We start from the raw sequence: 16,455 nt of genomic DNA, 5'->3' as shown, positions 1-16,455 counted from the left end.
GACCCCATGGACTGCAGTCCCTCCAGGAGCCTCTGTCCCTAGAATTCTCCAGGCAATAATACTGGAGTGGGTTGCCATGCCCTTCTCTAGGGGATCTTCCTGACCCAGGGATCGAACCTCCATCTCCAACTTGGCAGGCCAATTCTTTACTACTGAGCCACCTGGGAAGCCATTATGTTATATACTACGATACATTTTACTCTAAGACTCAGTTGCATCTTTCAACCATCCTAAGTATCTATTTCCCTGGTGGCTCAGTCAGTAAAGAGTCTGCCCCCAATGCAGGAGACCCAGGTTCAATCCCTGGGTTGGGAAGATCCCCTGGAGAAGGAAATGGCAACCCACTCCAGTATTCTTGCCTGGAGAATTCCATGGACAGAGGAGCCTAGTGGCTTATAGTCCATGAGGTCACAAAGAGTCAGACATGACTGATTAACACACACGCATCTACCCAAGATTTCCCTGTTTTAGACCATATTTATAATAGGTTAGCCTACAAAATGCCACTAAACTCAAATATTAGATATGCATGATACTTCATAACTTTCACTACAGCTCCTTTATCTATTAATGACCATGATTCCTCTACAGTAAGTCCTTCCCCGAGACTTACATTGTCAGCATCTTCGCCTCTTTTCCTCATCAGGTGTCACTGCACAAACTTGGCTTCAAATCCTAATTGAACCATTAGAATTTACTTTTCTCTTTTCCTTAGTTTAACAAGTATAAGTGAGACCACACCCTTTCCTATAGACTTGCAGCCCTGAGGGCAGCTTATAATGAAGCTGACCAGGTGTCAAATGTTCCTGCTCTAACCCAAATTAAAAATGCTCCATTTCCAGCATTTCCTTTTTAAGTTTTCCAAGGGGAAAAAAAGTTTCTCTGAAAATCTCTGCTGCTGAGGAATACCATATAAACAAGGCAGAATAGAGCCTTGACAATTCAGTGCTCACAAAAAGCAAAACTGTCCTGTTTCTGGCCAAGGGGGACTACAGCCCAAAAGCTAAACGTCCACTAAAATTTGATCTCCCTTTTTCCACGCTTTTCATGTGTTTGCTGGAATGTGGCTCCCACCCAGCACATCTCTCAGCCCCCCTGGCAGCTCAGGGTGGCATCTGACCCATTCAATGAAATATTCAATGGAACATGAGCACCAGCATTATGTGGCATTGCCAGGCCCAGCCTGTAATGCCTTGGAAAAAACCCTTCCACACTCTTTTTGAGTTTGGAAGCCACATTCTGAAGACGGCAGAGGGACTGGTCAGGTTAGGGTCCCTGAGCAACTACATGGAGCAGAGTTACTGCTGACCTGCAAAGCTTACTGCAGATGCATTTCCTGAGAGGGAATAGTGACTTAAAGCATACAGAAGTTCATGGACTTTTGGGTCTTTTGTTTCAGCAGCACAGCTTAGGTAACAGAAAATTCCTTTTTTTTTTTTAATTTGTTGGGTTTTTTAAAATATAAATTTATTTATTTTAATTGGAGGCTAATTACTTTACAATATTGTATTGGTTTTGCCATACATCAACATGAATCCGCCACGGGTGTACACGTACTCCCCATCCTGAACCTCCCTCCCACCTCCCTCCCCGTACCATCCCTCTGTGTCATCCCAGTGCACCATCCCCGAGCTTCCTATATCCTGCATCAAACCTTCTGCGAAAGGAAAAGTGAGGAGAAACATACATAATGACTGCAAATTCTAACACTGGGTTCAGACGAAAAACAAGTGGCGCCCATGGTTTAATAATCCCAAAGGGAAATAACCTACTGGAATAAACCCTGAGCCAGGGCACTGCCTCTTGAACATCACTCAGCCACATCTTCACCTTCTCACCCATCATGCCACATCTCCCACAGGAATGAGAACTCACCCCAGAACTCTGATTCTTCCTTTGGCTTCAGATGGCGCTCATCATCTTAGTCCCAGCCATGGATTCTTTCCCTGCTCTCAAGTGCCAGACACCATGGCTTCATGGTCAGGTACAAGCCTAATCACGGAAAACTGCTGGAATTCCTACCCGTTTTCATATTCTTCCTCTTGTTTGTCCGTTCTACCAGTGCCTGTTATTTTAGCTCCATGTACAGTGACCAGGACTTTGTGGTTGTTCCTTACTAATGAAGTCACTGGTCTCATCCCATTATACATATACTGGGTTGCTAAATCCAGATTCATCTCCTAGAATAGCATCTCTATGACTACTGCCAAAAATGGAGTCTACCGATTAGGGACTGGCAAATTATGGTCTATGGGCCAAATCTGGCCTATTGCCATTTTTGTAAATAAAGTTTATTGGAACATAGCCATGCCCTATAACACAGCTTTTGTACTGCAATGGCAACACTGAGCAGCTGTGACATCACAGGCTGCAAAGACTAAAATACTTACCATCTGGACCTTTACAAGTTTACCAACAGCTGGTACAGGCCAACATCACGTCTCATAAAGACAATGGCAGTTACCTTCTTATGCCTCATTCATTTAGCACCATTACAAGCACCTGAACTAGCAGAATAAGAAAACCAAAGATAAACAAACATATATATGTATATACACGTTACCAAGGATATAAAAGATATGCTACTTACTCTTTAGGAGTTATTAGTGTACATAGAAAATGAATACTCATGCTGGTAAGATATATACACAAAAAGCCCTAATGAGTAGTAAAATGAGTCAACTAGGCAGACACAGGAAGGAAAGATAGGGAAAAAATGGGCAGAGGATCTGAATGTACATTTTCCCAAAGAAGATATACAGATGGCTAACATGGACATGAAAAGGTGCTCAACATCACTAATCATTAGAGAAATGGAAATCAAAACTACAACGAAGAATCACCTCAACCTGCTAGAATGGTGCCTGCATGCATGCATGCTCAATCATGTTCAGGTCTTTGCAATCCCATGGGCTGCAGCCCACCAGGCTCCTCTGTCCCTGGAATTTTTTAGGCAAGAATACTGGAACGGGTTGCCATTTCCTACACCAGAGGATTTTCCCAACCCAGGGATTGAACCTGGATCTCTTGCGTCTCCTGCATTGGTAGGGGGATTCTTTATCATGTGCCACCAGGGAAGCCCCACCTATTAGAATGACTCCCTTCAAAAAGGCAAGAAGTAAGTACTGGAGAGGATGTAAGGAAAAGGGAACCCTTCTGCACTGTCAGTGGGCACATAAATTGGTGCGGTCACTACGGAAAACAGCATGGTGGGCCCTCAAAAAATTAAAAATAGAACTACCCTATGATCCAGCAATTTGAAAACACCAGTTAGAAAAGATATCTACACCTCTGTGCTCACTGCAGCATTATTTACAGTAGCCAAGACATGGAAATAAGCTTACTGTCCATCAATGGATGAATGGATAACGACAGTGCAATGGAATATTATTTGGCCATAAAAAAGAAGGAAATACTGCTATTTGAGGGGTGGGTGAAATGAATGAAGGAGACCAAAAGGTACAAACTTCTAGCTATATAATAAATAAGTCCTGGGCATGTGATGCATAGCATGTGACTACAGTTAATAATGCTGCATTGTATATTTGAAAGTTGTTAACAGTAAGTCCTAAAAATTCTCATTATGTGAAGAAAAACTTGTAACTATGCATGGTGATGGATGTTAACTGGACTTATTGTGATGATCTTTTCGTAATATATACAAATATCATATTATGTTATACACCTAAAACTAATGTAATATTATAGATCAAATATATCTCAATTTCAAAAAAAGGAGGAAAGGTGATTTCCATCTACTAATCAAGACAGGTTTTATGGAAATGATGAAGCCAAAGGAAGACTTTTAACCAGGAATGGAGCGGCTGCATAGTGGATGAAGGCCGCACAAGGCAAACTGTTACAGTCTTTAAAACATATCCCATCCGTATATTGTTTTTCAACTTCGTGTTTCAACCACTGGCAATGATGCTTTGGGCATCTGGAGTACTGCTTTCTGAGAGCCTCCAACAGCATCCGCCTCATAACGTCTCTGGCTCATCTCCCCGTTTTTCTCGCTCTTCTGCTTTAATCTCTCCATTCAGAGACTTTCAGCCAGTCTGCTCTTCCACTAGACAAGATAAGGCACAAGCTAAGCTGTTGTAACAAAGAGACCGAAGAGCACATGGGGCTCCAGAAATGTTTCCTTTTCTGGTAGGTGGGCAGTGGAGGGAAAGAGGCATTAACGCCTTCCAGGGATCCAGGTTCCTTCTATCTAGTTGTTCCACCATCACCTAGGGGGTGATGTGCCTCCACAGGGTCCAGCTGGCCCATCCCTTCCACATCCACATTCCAGCCCATGGGAGGGAGAAAAACGTAGAAGACAGAACAGAAATCAGTCTCCTAATTAAGGATGTGGACCAGAAATTACACATTTATGCCATGTGGGCTATCCGGAACTTAGTCATGAGCTGGCTGCAAAGAAGGCTGAAGAACACCACATTTTGGAATGGTCCAATACACTAGAGCCAGAGTGCCAAGACAGTGATGCCAGAGGAAGCAGGCTAGGAACTAGGAGGATTTCACCTGTTTTTTCCAACATATTCCATCCCCAATCTAATTTTTTAGTGCAGTGTTCCCCAAATTGATTCCTACAGACCACTCTTCTGAGAGAAGCTATTAGGAATGCTGTGGAGTAACAGAGGGCTGTGATCAACTTCCTCCCCACTCTCAGATCATTCTGATGCCCAACAGCAAAGGTGTGTAGCGAAGGAACACGTCTAACTTGGTATGGCTTAGCCCAGAATTCTTCAGACTTAAAAGAGCAGGCAATTTGTTTCTTCTATATCATCTATTAACACCCTAGGAATCAATGTCCAACTACAGGATATCAGTGTGTTATACACTTTAATTTAATAAATGTAATTTCTACAAGGTTTTAACATGGCATTTAAAACTCTAGTCCAGGTCAAATCAAGGACCATACTTCACAGAGAAAGCTTCCTGCCACCTGATCAGAGGGCCTACTAGACCCCCAGTTCCTCTGCGAGTCCAACTCTCTGTGCTTATACCCCTTCTTCCTACTCTAGATGTGTCTGCTAGCCTCTTCCTCACCCCCTGCTCTCAGAGCTTAGTTGAAATCTCACCTCTTTTCATCTCTTCAATTTCTAATGCTGTTTCTTCTCTGAATTCTTCCAGTATTTACTGTCTCTGATATTTGACTCTCGTAAGCCAAATGGTGAATAAACATGTATCTCTTTTATGTATAGCTACATTGTCTTCCATGTAATTTTTAAGGATCTTTTCTGCAAGCTTTCAGACCTAGCACGAACCACAACTCCCATTTTATAATGGATTTTAAGGGGATTATCATTTTAAATTATTGAAGTTTTAATGATTAAGTTTTTAGTGCTGATGTGCTCAGTCGTGGCTGACTCGTTGCGACCCCCTGGACTGTAGCCCTCCAGGTTCCTCTGTCCATGGAATTTTCCAGGCAAGAATACTAGAGTGTTGCCATTTTCTTCTCCAGAGCTTTTAGTACTAACACTAATAATTTTGGGCAATCACAAAATAGCACGTCACAAAACAAAAACCAGTATGATTTAATGCGCTGAGAATTCCATTTACGAACCTCCTCATCAGTAGAGAAAAGCGCTGCCTTCCCCAATGTAAGGAATCACCCAAAATCACCACCACGCTTACGGAACAGCCCAGAAAACACACGCCAGGCTATCCTGACAAAATTTATGTTTCATTAAAGCGTGTTGACTTATGTCCTTTAAAAAGCCTGACATGAAAGCACATCTGAAACAAAACAATGAACCAAAATCTACTTGAAAACCACAGCTTTAATGTAAATATGATATATGAAGATTATTTTGATTAACCTTAAAACAATCTTCAACATTCAAAGGTCAAATTGCAAGAGGTAGGTAAGAACACTTTAGGTATCTCCCTGGCTGGAGTCAGTGGGGAAGAGGAAATTGAGCAGGTCAGATCTGACGAGAATGCACCATGAAGGTAACCTACATTATATTGAGTTCTTTATCATTCAGCCCTTCATTCCTCTACCCAATAAGCATTTATTATGTACCTACTGTGACAGGGCAGAAGCCAGAGATCAGGAGAAACAGTTCTGACCACAAAGGGCTGAGAGAATCCACATGGGAAAATCATATGAACCCAACTAATGCTAATGCAGGTTAGAGTGAAGTCTTTTCATACTGTTCATGGGGTTCTCAAGGCAAGAACACTGAACTGGTTTGCCATTCCCTTCTCCAGTACGGCAGGTACTGTGGGAGTGAAAAGGAAGTGTAATTAATTCTGCTGGCAGAGACCTACAGAGACTGCATAAAGACTGGGGTAGGGTGGGCGGGTACTGGAACTCAGGAGACTTCAAAAAGGTGAAAGGGAGAGTGATCGGGGGCAACGTTGCCAGAGTAACGTCATAAAGGCGACAGGGACAAGCGACAAGAAGAGGTAGGAGTCCCTTGTGGCAGATGTGGGCCTTGCAGAGCATGCAGTAGAAAGTGGGACTGGAGAGATGAAAACACATGATTTCTGGGTCAACTGTAGCTTATGTTCAAAGCTTGCTTACCTTGGTTTCACTAACAGCAAACCCACAAAAGCGTATTTACAAGGTCAAAGTAAACCATACATTTGCCTGAAAAAATGAAAACTGCTACATGGCACATTCTCTGAAACATTCCCAAAGCAGAGTTACAGAAATGAGTCATCAGACTGTAAAACGCCATGACAAACATCCTCGAGCAAGGGCTTAGACAGCCAGCACTAGGCTGTTCTGTTTGCACACAGTTTCTAAAACAAAATTTCAGGTTTATGGTCACATTACTGTCAGTCTCTCTAATAAAAATGCACACTTGTATTTCAGTTACATTACTGGCTGAAAAAGCAGTTTTTCATCGACAGCTTTTAAAAATCCCCTCTTCAAATATCCCATTCATCTACTAGTGTTCACACTGGATTTCGAAAAGGCAGAGGAGCCATTGATCAAATTGCCAACATCCATTGGATCATCGAAAAAGCAAGAGAGTTCCAGAAAAACATCTACTTCTGCTTTATTGACTATGCGAAAGCCTATGACTGTGTGGATCACAACAAACTGTAGAAAATTCTTAAAGAGATGAGAATAGCAGACCACCTTACTTGCCTCCTGAGAAATCTGTATGCAGGTCAGGAAGCAACAGTTAGAACTGGACATGGACCAACAGACTGATTCCAAATAGGAAAAGGAGTATGTCAAGGCTGTATATTGTCACCCTGCTTGTGTAACTTATACGCAAAGTACATCATAAGAAATGCTGGGCTGGATGAAGCACAAGCTGGAATCAAGACTGCTGGGAAAAATATCAATAACCTCAGATGTGCAGATGATTGCAGATTTTCTACAGATTCTCTTATGGCAGAAAGCAAAGAAGAACTAAAGAGCCTCTTGGTGAAAGTGAAAGGAGAGTGAAAAAGTTGGCTTAAAACCCAACATTCAGAAAACTAAGATCGTGGCATCTGATCCCATCACTTCATGGCAAATAGATGGGGAAACAGTGGAAACAGTGGCTGTCTTTATTTTGGGGGGCTCCAAAATCACTGCAGATGGTGACTGCAGCCATGAAATTAAAAGACACCTGCTCCTTGGAAGAAAAGTTATGACCAACCTAGACAGCATATTAAAAAGCAGAGACATTTCTTTGCCAACAAAAGTCCATCTAGTCAAAGCTATGGTTTTTCCAGTACTCATGTATGGATGTGAGAGTTGGACTATAAAGAAAGCTGAGTGCCAAAGAATTGATGCTTTTGAACTGTGCTGTTGGAGAAGACTCTTGAGAGTCCCTTGGACTACAAGGAGATCCAATCAGTCCATCCTAAAGAAAATCAGTCCTGAATATTCACTGGAAGGACTGATGCTGAAGCTGAAACTCCAATACTTTGGCCTCCATTGGAAAAGACTCTGATGCTAGGAAAGATTGAAGGCAGGAGGAGAAGTGAACGACAGAGGATGAGACGGTTGGATGGCATCACCAACTCAATGGACATAAATCTGAGTAAACTCCAGGAGTTGGTGATAGACAGGGAGGCCTGGCGTGTTGCAGTCCATAGGGTCGCAAAGAGTCAAACGTGACTAAGCAACTGAACTGAGCTACTAGTGAAACTCATAGCAAAACAAACAAAATATCTGACACAAAGAGACAGCCACACATGAACACACACACACACACACAAATAAACACGCAGTCAGAAAAATAACAAGGATTTGTCAAGAAAATGTATAACTTCTTTCCTCCAATCAGGCTAAGGGCATTTATTTTTACTGTCATACCTAAGGGCTTTAAGATAAGAGAATTCATCCTTCAGTCTCAGAAATGTAATTTAAGCAGCACATTCAGTATAAAAACACTCCTACAACAAAATAACTGAGAGTTCCCAGTGGAGTTAAATATACTAAAATTACCACCTGTGTCCACAGCAGTTTTATAAACCAAACCATCTTACTCAATCAGGTAATAAGAACCTCGGGTAGAAAAGCCAGACTCATTGTGACCCTGGTCAATCTTTTTTTTTTTTTAAGTACAAAATAATTTATTACAGCATTATATAGGTTGGCATTATTTTACAGTGAATTCTTTTCTCTCAACAATTATGAATCTAAATATACACTTAGCGTGAAGGAAAACAATTTTAATTAGAACAGTTTCTCTAAATAAAATCTCTTTTGAATTTATATTTGTCTTAAAAGGAAGTATTAATGTTACAGACATATATGGTTCTGAAAAAAACATATTCAATGATACTATTACTGTTTTCTGTACAAGACAGAACAAAAGCTGCTGCTGCTACTGCTAAGTTGCTTCAGTCGTGTCCGACTCTGCGACCCCATAGACGGCAGCCCACCAGGCTCCTCTGTCCCTGGGATTCTCCAGGCAAGAACACTGGAGTGGGTTGCCATTTCCTTCTCCGACCCTGGTCAATCTTGAAGACTTTTTCCGCCCTTAAGTTTACCACAATAAAACTGTGCATCTGTCAGTTTCCTGATATGAGGTTCAATGTTTCATGCCACTTCTTGATTCTGCGCACAGGCTACTGCGATTTCAACTCTTGCTCCATTTCTTGCCTCTCTTTCCACTGTTCCCTATTTCCCGCCCTCAAATCTATTCAGAGAAGTCTCTTCAATGGACTCTGTTGACAGTGCAGGTTTCACACATCACTTCTCATCAGCATCAAGCCGATGAATCCTAGATAGAGCTCTAATTGTCCCCCAAAAAGCTGCTGAACAAATGCCTGGACTGCACGCTTTCTGTTCCTGTAAACGAAGGTAAAAACAATGTAAAATCAAATGGCACCATTTATGAGTTAAATAGGAGACTCAGAATAAAGAGTTGACCCAATCTCTTATTTTTTACCCAGGTGAGGCTTACCCAGTGGAGGTAAGAAGGAGCTAGGAAGATTTAGGACAAGTAAGGGTAGTAAGAAACAAAAAGGTGAGACGAGAGTCAATAAACTCAGTACCATTGCCTTTAAGAGACAATCACACTTGTCAATTATATTTCAAAACAAAAAAGAGAACCATGGCATCAAAAGTAGATCCTTAAGGCAACTCAATACAATACACTCAATATGTGCGGTGCACTGTCTATGGGTGAAGCACCAAGGAGACTGCACAGCAGACTGATCTGCCATGCTTCTGTCATCAACGGTGCTGTGCTCAGTCGATCAGTCGGGTCTGACTCTTGGCAACCCTTTGGACTGTAGCCCACCATGCTTCTCAGTCCATGAGATTTTCCAGGCAAGAATACTGAGTGGATTGCCATTTTCTCCCCCAGGAGAATCTTCCGATCCTAGGGATCAAACCTGTGGGATCAAATCCAGGGATTGTCTACGTCTCCTGCAATGCAGGTGGATTCTTCACCCACTGAGCCATCAGGAAAGCCCTTGAACGTATTTGTTTAAAACACCAAAGAGCTGATTTTTAAAATTTAATAAAACCTTTATGTACCACTTTTCCCCATTAAAAGTTAATTACAGAAAAATGGGTTAAGATATGAATGAAGGGAAAAATGAAGGCAGAGATGATGAAACCTCTCTGAGTATAGTAAATGAGTATGGTAAATACATAAAAGGCAGGCACGTCATAAGATCTTTCCCATCCGTTAGAAGGTGGGTTGAAAATCTGACTTAAGGCTTTCTGGCAGCCAGAGCATAGAGTGAACACCCCTGGCTGTATACTTCACTGTCTGCATAATAAACCCCAAATCAGCTCAGGGGAAACCCAATTCTAAGACTAAGGCTAGACCGTAGTATCTTCCCTAGGTCCTTGGAAAAGCTGCCTCTTAACTGACCACTACATTTTACAGTGCTGTTTCTTAAAAGGTATGCCAGTGAAGAAAGCTGAGTAAAACATTTGGGTGGTGGATCCCACACCATGCAGTCTAAACACGTAGCTCAGAAAAAAGAGCTGGCATTTGTTTTAAAAACCAGGAAGATTAATACCGTGGTAAGTTAAATGGGATCAAAAATCAGATACTTCTCGAATACAGCTCAGATAATGCTATTTTATTATTAATATCTATTGGTTTCTAGCCTGTAGGTTAGGCCAAGATGTCTATTATATAATGGGTTTACGGTTCTAAAGCTAGATTCTCTTGAAAAACAACATTTCACAGATGAAATCACTAGTAATGACAGAATTAAGTATTAGAACATGACAAATCATAATTCCTAATACTACTATGCCATGCTCACCCCATGTCAAATAAATTCCAGTTTCTTTTTAAAGGGGAAAACAGTTATTAAAATCATTAGTTAAAACTGCCACTTTACTGACTGCCTAAGATCATAAAAGAGGATTTGCAACCACTAAGCATTCTGACACTGACAATATTTTACTCAACAGTGTATTTACAACCCGTGGTAAAAATAATAAAATGGCAATTTGAGAGATGAAAAAGGCTTTTGAGACCACTTAGACAAATCTTGTTTTGAAAAGGGAGAGAAACAGGCTCAAGTAGGCTGAATGACTTGGCTAAGGTTAGGAGCTAAGTGGCGGCAGGGCCGGGTTGACCGTCCAACGCTCCAACTGCTTAACACCAACGAAATCAGCTGCTCCTTTTTATTCTATGAAGTAAACACATTTCATTGACACAGCTACTGATCAACCAATATTTAGCCTCCGGTTTTCTACTGCAGTTTCATAAGGACCGCATTCAACAAATATTGAATATTTATCTGTCAAGCTACTAAATGATTTTTCAACTTAGAACTTGCTGTAAGACAGAATCTTGTTAACCAGCAATAAACAGTAAAATTTTAAAAAATAAATAAAACCCAGCACTAATACCTAAGCGCAGGAAAAGTAGCAATGTTTAACATTTAATAGGCAAATCGGTCTAGAATTACTTTGAGACCAAAGCATCCATGTCTGTTCCCCAGTGTAAGCACAGTCACCAGGAGACAGGTCTGAAACCAGGATTATAGACTATAACTTGCCAGTTACAAACACGTGACAGAGAATCACAGGAAAGTATCAAAAGAATGACACGTTTATTAAAGATGAAAACAACTTCTAAATTGACATTTGGTGGCGGCATTAAAGCCTTCCTTCCCTGGTGCCTCAGATGGTAAAGAATCTGCCTGTAATACTGCAGACCAGGGTTTGATCCCTGGATCGGGAAGATTCCCTGGCGAAGGGAATGGCTATCCACTCCAGTATTCTTGCCTTGAGAATTCCATGGACAGAGGAGCCTAGTGGGCTACAATCCATGGGGTCTACAAAGAGTTGGACACAACTGAGTTGAAACATGTTTATGCTTTGTTTCTAGGGGGTGGGGGTGGGGGGCGGCGGAAGCACAGGCAATACTTAACTTCTCTGCAAAGTACACTTGATTTTTTAAAATTTTACATACAGTGCCGGTGGCTTGAAATCACATCAGGGAATCTCTTCAACCAAGTAACAGAAGACCCAAATTAAGGAAGGCACAATAAGGCAGGCGCTTTCTGTTTAGTGATTAATTCATTAGGCAGCATGATCACTTGAAGCTGTGTCCTCGAAGGAAACAGAAAGGCCAGCAGGAGCCGTGGGCTGCCCCGACAACCACTCAGCCACAGCCCAGGAGACAAACAGAGATGTGGGACCCCCTTCCACTCCCCTCCACCCCTGAACATGACTGTGGATGCTAGGCCATGCCCAGCCAAAGGCAACACGGCGTGCTCTGTCTCTCTTATGCCTCAGACTAAATGTGTCCTTTAAAAAGCAATTCAGCTATATTAAAGATACTCATGTTGACAAACTTTCTTTCTACCCGCCAAATACTTGCAATTACTCACCTACCATGTGAAACATATAAACTATTTTTCTAGTCACCAAATGCTCCTGTAAGGCACATTCATACTTTCAGAAAAGGCCAAATATAATTGGGAATGCTTACTTGAGATACTATTAATGACAAGTCCTTGCAAGCTAGGATTTTATGAGCTGTCAGGTCACATACATCACTTTTTTTTTTCCTGCTGCTTTCAGAGGCTCTAGGGATCTGAATGTTTACAACAAGATATAAAGAGAAATAATGCTTGTCTTTAGTCACAGGATTTTTCATATCAAATGGGGCAATCACAAATCAGTGAGATCTTAGAATGAAAGATGTCCTTCACAATCAGTTAATTTGATTTACAGAAAATGGTTTAGCAGCCCTAACTAAAACTCCAGGAAGCCAAGATATTTCTGTCAGTTTCTTCATGGTACAATTTCGAAGAGCATATAAAGAAGTACACTCAAAACTTCTCTTTATTCTTTGGGGGTCTTCAATTAGACAAGTAAAACGATGGAAGCATTTCCATTTCTAAAGTTCAGCAAATTGACTTAACAGCACAGTGAAGACTTAAAAATCTGCAAATTAGAAACAGTCAAACATAAGGCTTCTTCAGATGATTACACAGAGGCAAAGTGCTAACCAGAGTTCTCCTATAATTAAGCCAAGTAAGCCCCACGGTATCATTTTCGACCTCTTTAAAAGAGCACCCAATTCCTGCTGAAGAATGCAATGGCACTCCTTGGACAGCATCAGGCGGGAAACATGGAGAAAAAAGCTTCGAGTTGACAATCTGAGAAAGAGCAGCCAGTCTGAGGACCCATAAACATTCTACTCAAAATGTTAAATGCATTTAACAGAAAACTGACTCAGTTATTTAAATTTAAATGGTATATAGTGAAGGGGGGGGCGGTCCTTGTACTGGGTTGCTTTACTATTTGGTATATTTTTGACTGTAAAGTACAACATTTATACTAAGACACAAATTTCACAAAATGAAAAAAAGCCTCTCTCCAATTAAGTCTACCATTTCACATCTTAAGAAGTTTGCCCTTTTCCTAGTTATAAGGCACAAAATGTCCTTCCTCATTCTCTTTCAAACTTTTAGGGAAGGCATTTAAAGATTTTTTTTTTTCATCATTTCAAGCCCTGAGAGACTTGGAGACGAAAAGAAAAAAGAAAAAAATGAACAGGAAGTGAAAGTGACAAGAAAATGGTTACGGCATCACTTTTCGCTTTTCTTTTACAGTGCACAACCGAACGGAAAAGCACATCTTTTTCTCGTTAACAATCTGAAACTGATTTATGAGGTTGGGAGGCGGTGTTAGGAAGTCAATCAAACCACGCGCTCCCCAACCGCACACACCTGGAAGGCTCGATTTAAAAAGTCTGTCTTTCCTCATCAGGCTCGGAGTTAGGGCACCTGAGGTCCTATCCGCTCCGCCGCAATCCCAGTTACTACCAGCACTGTCTCCCCGTCTTCCTTACCTCTTTAGGGCACATCCATTCCCCCCTCCTCCTCCAAGCGACGGTTCTACACAGACCACATACAACCGTGTCAGGCCAACTGTTACTCACCAGCACACACTCATGATTCACCCGCCTCTCGAGTCTCGGAACGAAACGCGAGTTTTTCTTCCCTCTTCGAAAGGGAGGTGCTGCTGGTTTTCAGGATGGACATTTCGCTTTCCTACCACAGTGCTCACTCGGGGCAGTACTCCAGCTCGCCCTACCGTTTCCTTAGCCCCCTTCGGCACCGATGATCGAGCCGACAGCAGAACGGCTCTGAAAACTTATTCCAGACAGCAGTCTGGACGCCGACAAACTGCCTCCCGGGGTATCTGTGCTGCCCCCCACCCCCGAGCTGCAGCCTCACGGTCCCTGCACCCCAACTTAACCGAGGTGATGCGCCGGCGCACGTCCCCGCCGCCCTGGGCTCCCGGGGGTGACTCCGGTTGTGGACACCCGGCCCGCGTCCGCAGCCCGGGCGACCACTTGCCGGGGGGGTCCTCCCGCCCGCGAAGCCGGGCGGACGATCCAGCAAAACGCAAGGCATGTCCCTCCGCCGGGCTTTCGCGCCCGCCGAACTTGCCCCACGCAAAGTTTTCCGGTCGCCTCCCTCGCCCCGGGCTCGGGCTTACCTGGGGCATCGGCGGCCGCGGGTGCGCCCGGCCTTGGGTTCCGGGGGTCGGCAGCAGCCGCGCGCGCCAGGGCCAGGGGCCCCTCCGGAGCATCATCCCGCCGGGCGCAGCGCTCCCGCTCCAGTCAACGGGCCATCGTCGGCGCCTCGCCGCGGGGAGCCGACGTTCTCAGTCGGCGCAGCCTCGCCGGGCCCCCGCCTCCTGGCGCCGCGCAGCGCGGGGAGGGCTGACCGGAGGGTGTGTCCGTCTCCCCTCGGCTCGTCTTCGCGCGCACCCGGGCGCGAGGCTGTTTTCTCTCCTCCGACCAAAATTTGAAAAGCGGGTGAGGGAGGGGTGGAAATGAAGCGCGAGGGAGCCGCCCTCCGCATCTCGGGTTTCGAGGGGGAGCGCGGATGCTGGGCCGGCCTCCTTGCCGCGTAAGCCCTTTCTGGAATGAAGGCGGCCGGCCCCCTTGCACCTTGCGGGCTGATTTCAAAACTCGCGAGTAAATCTGGGTCCTCGGTGCCCTAGGGGCCGTCTGCTCCATTCCAGCCCGCGAGGCGGGGTGAGCGGAGAAGAGCCACGGCCATCTGGGGAGAAGCGGGGGCTCTCTGGAAGTTTCCCTCGTGGACTGAGCAGAGAGGAGGAAGACAAACAGGTCCACCGAGGTGCCACCTCTCAGTTGGCTTAAGGCGTTGGGCTGTGGTCGTCCCAGGCCCCAGAGGTTTGCGGTTCACTAAAATGGTGACCCACCCAGAGCTCTTTGGGACAGTCTTGCCCACAGCCCAAGTGGCTTCTTCTTTGAAGCACGGGTTTAACTGAAGGAGGTGAAAGTTCTTAGTCTTCCCTGTGATTGGGAGATCTCATGTTTGACTTGGAGACATTTTGTTTGTAAAAACAAACACAAACCATCTAAAAGGAGCCTAGTCCAACTTTCAAAACACAGGATGCCCAGTTAAATATGATTCTCCGATACACAACATAATTTTTTTTAGTATAGTGAAATTCGCTCAGTGGTGTCCGACTCTTGGCGACCCTATGGACTATACACTCCATGCAGCTCTCTAGGCCAGTATACTGGAGTGGGTAGCCTTTTCCTTCTCCAGTGGATCTTCCCCACCCAGGAATCAAATCCGGGTTTCCTGCATTGTAGGCGGATTCTTGACCAATCGAGCTATGAGGAAGCCCTTTTTTAGTATAAACATGGCCCAAGTATTGCATGGGTCACACATTCTTTTTTCCTAGAATGTTTGGGACGTACTTATACTAAATTATTTATTATCTGTAATTCAGATTTAACTGGGCATGCTCCATTTTTATGTGCTAAATCTGCAAGAGGCTTGAATAATGAATTAGTTGGCAAACAATCCAACAAGTGGCAAATCTCACCTGATGACTATCTCCTTTCTTTATTGAAAAAAAAGGTAAGTTTCTATGATAGCAAAAACTGTCATCGGTCAAGGCTTATTCATATGTGTTAATGAGCATCTGCGTTTCAAAATACCATTACTCTTCACTGAGAGTGACACATTAAACAATAAGTCTGCATGGGAAGTAATTTACTTTACCTGAGTCCTAGAAGGAAATTTGCTAGTATTTGCTAGTACTCCCAATGAGAGATTTAGCTTGTCTACTGTGAATAATGTTGCAATAAACGAGCAAGTGCAGATATGTTTCTGAGATACTTATTTCATTTCTTTTGGATATTTATCTAGTAATGGGATTGCTGGATCTGTGGTAATTCTATTTTAATTTTTTGAGGAAACTCATACTGATTTCCATAATGGCTGTACCGATTTACATTCCCACCAGCAGGGTACAAGGGTTCCCTTTTCTCCAGTAGCCTAGATATGGAAACAATTCAACGGGTCCAAGGGATGACCAGACAAAGAAAATTATATATAGATGACATACATATATTCATAATGGGATATTAGTTACCTATAAAATAGAAGGAAATTCTGCCATATGGACAATATAGATAAACGGAGAGAACATTATGCTAAATGAAATGTCAGAGAAAGACAAATACTATATGATCTCACTAATATATGGAACCTAAAAAAGTTAAATCCACAGAA

The 16,455-nt window shown here is 43.2% G+C and overlaps 1 protein-coding gene across 1 annotated transcript in view; it reads right to left on the bottom strand.

Annotated features, from left to right (window-relative positions):
• MCUB (mitochondrial calcium uniporter dominant negative subunit beta) overlaps positions 1-14,663 on the bottom strand; it is a 97,054-nt gene extending 82,391 nt beyond the window's left edge. Inside the window, exon 1 of the mRNA XM_055587946.1 lies at positions 14,396-14,663. Within this exon, the coding sequence (XP_055443921.1) occupies positions 14,396-14,491 (96 nt within the window). The 5' untranslated portion in view covers positions 14,492-14,663. The remainder of the gene's footprint in view (positions 1-14,395) is intronic.
• Positions 14,664-16,455: the final 1,792 nt, after the last annotated feature.

Source organism: Bubalus kerabau, chromosome 7, assembly GCF_029407905.1.
Source record: "Bubalus kerabau isolate K-KA32 ecotype Philippines breed swamp buffalo chromosome 7, PCC_UOA_SB_1v2, whole genome shotgun sequence".
Classification (NCBI taxonomy): domain Eukaryota; kingdom Metazoa; phylum Chordata; class Mammalia; order Artiodactyla; family Bovidae; genus Bubalus; species Bubalus kerabau.
This window is presented reverse-complemented; position numbering and strand designations above follow the sequence as displayed.